This window comes from Marmota marmota, unplaced genomic scaffold, assembly GCF_001458135.2.
Source record: "Marmota marmota marmota unplaced genomic scaffold, marMar, whole genome shotgun sequence".
In the NCBI taxonomy this organism is placed as follows: domain Eukaryota; kingdom Metazoa; phylum Chordata; class Mammalia; order Rodentia; family Sciuridae; genus Marmota; species Marmota marmota.
This window is the reverse complement of record NW_025999932.1, coordinates 26093288-26102197: the sequence shown is the minus strand read 5'-3', so window position 1 is coordinate 26102197 and position 8910 is coordinate 26093288. Positions and strand designations below refer to the sequence as shown.

Genomic DNA, 8910 nt, shown 5'->3' with positions numbered 1-8910 from the left:
ACGATGGAGTGGGAAGGACAAAATTAAATGGGAAAACAAAAGTTCTCTTCTCGGTAAGCAAGGGTGGGAGGAACGGGGAAGTAAAAGGCACTGGTAACATAGGGATTATGTGATTTTTATATATTGGTGGAAGAATCCAAATTTAGTAATGACTATATGTGTTAAAGACTATAAGTATAAAGAAAAATAATATATTTAAAAAATTCACACTAGAGGGGGAAAAATGAAATTAGGAAAAATAAAACAGGAGAACAAAGAATAAAGAACAAAAAATAGTATGAAAAACATAAAACCCAGTACGTAAAACATGACAATCACTGTGTACTAACTTTGTCAAAAGAATGATTTTCATATTAATTATGATTCAAAACTCAGGCCTAAAGTATTGCTATAAATACACTGAAGCAAAGTTACAAAGAAAGACTGGAAAGTAAAGGGGGTTCAAGGAGGTACTAAGCAAATGCAAAGGTTAAAAAAAAAAACAGTATGAATGGCAACATTTTAATATCAGGTAAAATGCAATTCAAACCCAAAAGCATTAACCAGGTTAAAGAAGACAGGGGAAAACTTAATCAGCAAAGAAGCTCTGTGTAAGACATAAACCCCAATAGAATAAACAATATAGCTGTCATACATATAAAATAAAAATCCCAGAAATACAAGGAGAAATTGACAAAATTATTTATTGTGGAAAGTTTCTAATATTAATATTTTTCTTTCAAAATTTGACAGTTCAAGTATACAATTAAGGCAAAGATATACAATATTTGAAAGGTACAACAAGTTAAGATTTTCCCTTATATTCATGTAACACAAAAATTAATCATATATTGGATGAATGGCATTGAAAAAAACTTTGATAAACTTCCCAAAGCAGATGCATTTATTTTACTTCATTTAAAAAATAAATCAACAATCAGAATATTTTTTAAAATCTTCTAGTTATTGGGAAGTTAATAAATCTGTTCCACACAAATCGTGGTTCAAAGAGGAAATCAAAATTGAAAACAAAAAATTAAGATCCAAAGGGAAAAGACAAGACATTATATCAAAATCTATCAGATATAGCCAAAGCTATGTGCAGAGGGAAATTTGAAGCCTTAAATTACTTTATTATTAAAAAAAAACAAAACAAATCCACAGGCTCAAAACCATCACAATGCATTTGGAGTAATACGTATCCATTTTTTCTTGATTTTTCTAGGTAGGCCCCATTGCTTCCACTGATTTTCTGGTTTTCTTCACTGAGCAATTTCCCTCTTTCATTTCTTTCTTGATACCACAGTGAGAATGGATAAAGTGATCAAGAATTTCTCTGTCTGAAAAATCACGAAGAAGAAAATCCGGATGAAAATTTCATGCAAGTATTTAAATGCTAAATAGAAAAATTCTAGGAAGGAGGCGAATATCTGATAATCGTACTAGATTTACAAATTTGATGGCAAATCAAAAGAATCAAAGGATAATTATGTCTAATACCTAAAGAAGTACATATGTATAATTGTTAAGAAGAGTACATTTAATATTCAAGGTATTAGAAAGATTTTAGAATGGAACAGAAGTAAGTCTCAGTGCTGTGCTGGCCAGTGTTAACAAGCCACTAACCTCTCCCCTTCTCCATTCCCCCTCATCTTGGAATACAGCCCACAGTACTTACCTTACCCTCCCGTAGGGATGGATTAAGGATGTGTGTGAGGCACCTAGGTGATGCCTGGCCCATCAAAGACATCTAACAGCCCTACCCTTTATCCTGGCTGTCCGGTAATAAACATTGGTGATAAACAACTGAGACTTACACCTAAAGTTTCACAGAAGCTAGCCTGTTTTTCTATCCACCAAAGCCGGTGTGTTTTGTTATTCTTGAGAGATGACTGTTGAACCCTGGGAATGTCCTTCAAGCTCCCTGGCTCCCACTTCCTCATCTATGAAATGGAGGAGTCTTGTATGGTTCTGAACATCTGTGATTCCCTAATTTTAATTTCATGTCTTGTCAGCAATACAGAGTGGAGCTGTAAAATTTGGTTCACTTCTAGAAATTGTCATGTGTGCAGCCAAAGCCAAAAAGAAGAAGAGTGCAAGGGATAACGTGTTAAGCTCAATGTTTACATCATCCTGCTCAATGTCACAAAAGCCAGTGGGAGTCCCTAGATCCCTAGATGTGTGTGTGTGTGTGTTTGTGCGCACGTGCGCACGTGCATGCACACATATGCATGTGTTTTCTCTCCAACTATATTTGCATTTATTTGTCTTTGCAGTCTCATGTTTAATTTTGAACAGCTTCTACCCTTACCCATACTTTTTTGATGCCTGTACTTTTCCATTGAGGTTCCCTTTCTATAAAAAGTAATGCACTGATCTTCCATGTACAGTTGGATCAACTGATATTTACACACTTATATGCCACACCCACATGAAAATTTCAACTATCCCACCATCCCAGAAGATCCTCCCTGTTTCTTCCCACTCAAGACTGCTGCTGTTATGATTTCTTTTAATCAAAGACAAGATTTGCCTGTTGTAGACCTTCCCATCAGTGAAATCATATAGGTGGTGTTTTGTGTCTGGCTTCTTTCATTCGGCATGTTTTTATGGCTCATGCATTTTGTTGTATACATCAGTAATTTGTTCCTTTTTATTCTCACTATGTTAATATGTCATAATTGATCTATCCATTTTCCTGCTGATGGGGATTTGAGTCGTATCCAGTTTGGGGGTACTGAGAATAAAGGGGTTATAAACATTTTCATATGAGTCTTTTTGAGGACCTGTGCTTTCTTTTCTCTAAGGTAAATATCCAGAAGAGGAATTTTTGAGTCATGAAAGAGTCATACGTTCAACACTGCCTGATCTGTTTCCAAAGTGATTATACTGTTTGATATTCCCCCAAAGTCTGGGAGTTCTGATTGCTCCATGATTGCTCCATGTCATCCACAACTGCTATCATCAATTCTTTTCAGTTTAAGCACTGTCTCTAGTTTTAAACTTTATAGTAAAGATTTTATTTTAAAATAAGCAAAAGAAAAAATTCCCTCTTTCCAATACCAAAGATATGCATACAAGATGAATCAAGTATGGCATGCATTAGTGAAAAGGATGAGATTGTGTAAAATATAATGTCAACTTAAGTTGACAACTACCCCCAAAGACTGCCAATTGTAACTCAAGGACTACCCATGTTTATTATGTACAGATGCGGGTTCGTGTCTCCATGGTTTTATCAATGCTATTCCCTTTGCTAGAAAGGGCCTTGCCTCTTCTCATTGTGCATCTAGATTCATCTCTTCTGAGTGGCTTTTCCTCATTTCCTGAACCCCTGTGCACTGTCAGGGTTAAGAGTACCCCACATGGGCTTCCCATATAACCAAAGATCCCTTGCTTACAGCCTACAGCCTACAACATTAAAACTACACGTCTGTCTCTCACACCGGGCAACAAGCTTCCCAATAAGAGGGTTTATTTTTCACTCATCATTTATCTTTGTATCAAATGAACATTATAGGTCTTCAATTAATAAAGTTTGTTGAGTGATTAAATAAATGTATTTTGGATAGCACTGGAGATTAAAGTCCCACATGTGCTCTACCACTGAGCTACATCCTCAGCCCAATAAGTGCATTCTTAATTACTGGAAGTCATCCATGACCCATGCATAAGCTGAGTGATGTTGAAACCATTAGGCAGGGAAGCCTGGTTTTGGGAACTCCCAGTCAGAATCCACTGGCTTGAGAACGCCCGACCCATGTGGTACCCTGTTCTAGCTCACCATTTAAGTTCTAGCTTAGCTATGGAGATGATACTGACCCATTAGAGCCACACAGACTCCCAGAGATGGAGAGATGGGTATGGCTTGCCAAAATGCCATTCAACCTGTTTACTGAAGGACCCCCACCATACCAAGAAGCAAGCACGGAACCAAGACTCCTCCCACTGAAACTTTATCCCTGCCTTTGATGTACTCCCCACTTAACTAAAGAATTGGGGCCTTCTTCAGTTATTCAGTCCTAGCTCCCATCAGGACTGGAAGACCCATCAGATGCTCCCCTTTTTATATCTAATTTCTGGCTTTGTTTTTATTTCTTACTGATTATTTCAGACCTTTTATTTTCCCAGGCAGCTTATACCTCCTGAGTAAGAACCTACCCTGCTGGGGTTGCTGGTAACCTCGTTATAATTAATACTACAAAGAAATACCTTCTTGACAGCCCTATTCACAGGAGTTTGGTTGGAAAAAAAAGATGGGGAAGGAGTAGTAGCTTAAAAATTTCATAGAAAACCAGACTTTAGAAAATTTATCTTTAAAAGAAAAAAATTTTGGCGGTGCTGGGGATTGAACCCAGGGCCTTGTGCATGTGAGGCAAGCACCAAGTACTGTACCAACTGAGCTATATCTCCAGCCCCCGATATTTTTATCTTTTAAGTGGAAAAAAATGGGTAAATTACAGAATCTTTACCAATGGATAACAGACACCCAAAGAGAGTAATAAGCTTTTGGGTGGTCTGAATCAGACCTAGGGATTAAAACAATTTGGAAAAAAGACTGGTCACTAAACAGATCTAATCCCATCTCTTCAAGTCACAAATGAACTGTGGAGGATCCCTTATCAAAAATGCTTAAGACCAGATGTGTTTCATAATTCTGATTTTTTAAAAATTTTAGAATGTATTTGTATAAATACAATGAAATATCTTGGGGATGGGACCTGAGTCTAAACATGAAATTCACTTGTGCTTCCTATACACCTTATCCACATGGCCCACAGGTAATTTTATACAATATTTTTGGTGCACCTGGGTTTTAAGTGCAATCCATCTCATGAAGCCAGGTGTGGAGTTTTCCACCTGTGCATCACCTCCGTGCTCACAAAGCTTTGGATTTCAGATGTTTGGATGAAGGATGCTCAACTTGTACCAAATGTGGCAACAGAGTTAATGGGGAATAGAAGGTTCCCCTTAGCTACTTTCTCCTCCTGTCTCCTTCCCCAGTATCTTTCATCTTCCTGGAGTCTTCCCTATCTGTCCTCACCTTTCCTTCTCTCCAGAACATTCTCCACCCTGTCTCAGGCCTTTACTGAAGGTGAAGGTTGGTCTTTCCACCCTTTGTCTCTCTCTCAAAATATTCCTGTTCTGGGCTCCTATTCCATCAGGCCTACGACCCATGAAGGGTAATCCAGTAAAATGATTCAAACTGAGCTGATAATAACTGAGCCTGCCACATCTGCCAGGTGTTTTATTCTCTGCTTACTCACTCAGTACCATCAAAAAAAGAAGAAGGAAAAAAAAAAAAAAAGCACCTCTGAGATCTTCACCAGCTGAAAAGCATCCGTGTCACCCCTGACATTAGAAAATGACAAGAGGTTTGGGGCATGATGCAAAGGAAGCCTCCTACTTGCTAGTCAGTGTCTAGCCCAGCCAGCACGGATGAGTGAGCCATTCTAAAGTGAAGAGAGATGAGAAACCCACAGGAAGCAGCTCCTCCGTCCGCCCACGTCAGCACAAAAATAGCTGAATGCTGGGCCATGAGCTTTCAGGTACCTGTCCCCAGTGCTGCCCTCAGGCAACCCAGGCACCTTGAAGGATGAAGATGCAGGCTGAGCAGAGGTTCCACCCTTAGGGGACATCACCAAGGCTCAGGCTGCATACGACACAGAGAGGAAACCAAGGTGCCCAGCAGCCACTATGGCAGAAGTGGTGGCTGCAACTCTCTGGCCAGTCCCTGGGCAGAAGGAAGCATCTGCTTAGGGAAAGACAGAAACAGTCCTGCTGTAGGCTCCCACAGATGTGCCTCCTGGAAGTGGAATGAGCTCTTTGTAAAGTACAGAGGATGGTTTTACATGTCTGCCACAAAGCTGAGCAAAGAGTGAGAAAGCAGCTCGGGGCGTCAGGATCCCACCTGAAAATATCCACTTCTGCCTCAGTATGAGGCAAAACATCTGCTTTTCGGGTTTCCCTGAAACCTACCATTCAAGCACTTTTAAGAGTAGGAAAATACCTGCTTTTTCTCCCCAACCTAGACACACGCATGTGCGCACACACACAGGCATGCACACATGCACATACCCCTCCCTTTCAATCTTGTTTGGAGCAGGAAAATCCAGAAACAAAGGGTTTCAGTGCAAACTTCAGAAGAATCATGTGTCTGTCTGGGGACAACTGGGAACCCAAGAGAAGCAGGTGGTGACAGAGCAGCTGGAGGGCTGCAGAGGAGCTGGGGGAAGTCCCAACCTTAGGCCTGGTCACGGAGCATGAAAGAGCTGATGACGCCACATGCCCTTGGGCACAAATATGGGTGCAGGAGATGACCCTTTGGGTGCCGGGGAAAATAGCAGAACCTCTATTTATATTTGTTTTTAACTTCCTCAACTCTAACTTTTCTAATGGGCCTGATACACTAGTTCATGTAAAAAAAAAAAAATATATATATATATATATGTATATATCCATCCGTCTTGGGGCATGTATTTAAACGGGGCCTGTGACCCCTCACAGAGGGAGCTATGGGAAGAGCTCTGCTTCCTCACACTCCTTCAGTCCCCAAGTTCATATTTTATACACACTCAGTCGGACAACCAGTTACCCCTGCGATGTTCCCAAATCCATCCCCACCCCACCCCCGCTCAGCCTGGGTATGGGTAAGTGTTATGAAGAGGAGGAACGACGCCATCCTGAAAATGGAATGGCTCTCTTTGGCAGGTGTGAATAATGGAGGTTCTCAGGTACTGTCAACAGCTGTCACAAAAATGTGCCACCAAATTGGAAATAGTGGGGGGAAAATAAACAAAACATGAGATAATACAGTCATCCTCTAGAGAAATCAATTAGCTGGAAGAAAAAAGAGAAGCCATTCTGGAATAATTCAACTGCAGGCAAAATGGGTTGGGAATTAGTGAAAAGCTCTACCTCCTTTTTAATAAGTGGGAATGAAGTCACTGGGGCCTCTTCTTAGGGAAAAAGTTTTCAATAGGTTGAGGTTTACTCTACACTTGGGGATTTTTTTAAAGCAATTTTTTATGGCTAGAAATGGGGACAATTGCTATTTTAGTATAAAGCAATGTGCTACGATCTGTGAATGAAATGTGAAACTTTAGACTCCATCTTACCTTTGTCAGAAACAGTCTTAAGGTAATTACTGATTTGCCAGGGCGTGATGGAGTTCAAGATCATTAAGAAGTCCAGGTGGTCCTTCCCGTAGTCGCTTTGGTAAGTGGTCTGCTTCTTTGTACGTTCTTGGGTCCTCATGTAGCTGTGTAGCACCGAAGGGACTACAGAAACACAAGGGAAGGACAGACGCAGCGGCTGTCACCCAAGCAGAGAACTCTTGTCCCCCTTGTTAGAACCTGCCTCTGGCAACCCTGACTGCCATTGGAGGTCACTCTGCATCACTTTGCATACTTCATGACGCTGGAAACTAAGGCGCTGTGTGAGTCTGATTCCTCCAGTAACTAGGAGCTGCACAAAGCTGCTGAGACTTCCAGACTGTTGCCATTAGAAGAGGGAGGGATGGGGGGACGCAATGGCCAGAAGGTCGAGTCTGGCCATTGTTTTCAGAAAAGAAGTTGTTCTGACGTGAGCTCATATGCAGGTCAGTGTGTTGGGATGGCAGTGGGCACCACCAGGTTAATAAACAACCACCTTCCTAGAAACACCTTTGTCTTTCAGGACATGTCCTGTGCAAACCTGGGTTGGTGCACTAAGAGACCTCCTTCCGGTGGCCTGGGAATCAGTCTTGGGATGAGCGGTTTGGAAGAACATTGATATTTACAGCCAGCCCTCACTGTCCTGTCCGTTCAGACCAGGAGAGGTAAGAGGTGCGGGCAACCCCAAGGCACTTACACTTGATAATGAATATTGTTATTCTAATGTGGATTCTGATACCTTATGGAGCTAACATGTTTTTAAAATGAAGACGTGATACAAAAATCCAATTCCTACAACTTTCTCAAGTTTTTGGTAAACCTTGGAAACACTTTCCATACTGTTTCCAGTCTATTAAAGGGGCCATTGGCCAAATGGAAGGACCAAACTATTGAGGGGTTTTGATGCTCCTTCCTGAGATGAGTGTCTGTAAGGTCTGGAAATGCTTTAACTGGAAAAGAAGAAGACTAAGAAGTTCTACGATGACCTTTTTATAGAATAATATATTTCTGCTACTAGTTAACCTCCATGAAAAGAAGCAGAATCAATGACTAGAAGTTTAGCAGGGAATATTCCAGCTATGGGAACAGTGCAAGGCTTGGAACATGGAGCACTACCCTGAATGGGGCGGGGAGGCATGTCAACCCTCAGCGAGGATGGGGTGCAGGCAATTCACGTGTGCCCTGAGGCTCTAGACGAGGTAACTTCTGGACTACCCTTTAGCCCCAGGATGCTAGGCTTCCATTCTGCAATTCTTCTGTCTCAGGGACTATCTGGTCCCAATTCTTCTTCAGAAGACACCAAGTTTTCTTCTTAACCAATACCTTGGAGGGGACTGAACTTTTAAACACTTTCGGGATTGCCCAAGAACACTCAAGCAGATGAGTGCCAAATCTGAAGACGCTGGAGGGAGGGAGGATGCCCTCTGAACCCAGCAAGGTTCGGACTGCCCGCCAGGATCATGGCCATTCCCTGTGACCATTATCAAATTTGGCTGCCGGGGCTGCTGCATCAAGGAATCTTGGAGCAAAGGGATAGTGAAACTGGGCTACAAAAAACAGCAACTGCCCATTTCTAAAAATTGTTGTGTATGCTGTTTCTCAGGACACAGGCGCAGACCTCGAGAGCCAAGAGGAACCCAAAGTCTGCCACCAGTGAAACCTGAAGAAAGGGAACCCAGCCTCATCGATGGCAATTAGAACCCAGGGGCTCTGATGGCAGGTGCAGGATGGATAAGAATAACGGAGAGACGGGAAGTGGCCCAATCACAAAGCACCC

At 41.6% G+C, this 8910-nt stretch overlaps 1 protein-coding gene across 1 annotated transcript in view; it reads right to left on the bottom strand.

The window, feature by feature from the left end:
• Positions 1-783: 783 nt before the first annotated feature.
• The window catches only part of Tex26 (testis expressed 26), a 31698-nt gene continuing 23571 nt past the window's right edge, over positions 784-8910 (bottom strand). The window contains exons 6-7 of the mRNA XM_015483958.2: positions 7098-7259; positions 784-1319 (exon numbers count right to left, since the gene is read on the bottom strand). Coding sequence (XP_015339444.1) covers positions 1201-1319; positions 7098-7259 — 281 coding nt within the window. The 3' untranslated portion in view covers positions 784-1200. The remainder of the gene's footprint in view (positions 1320-7097; positions 7260-8910) is intronic.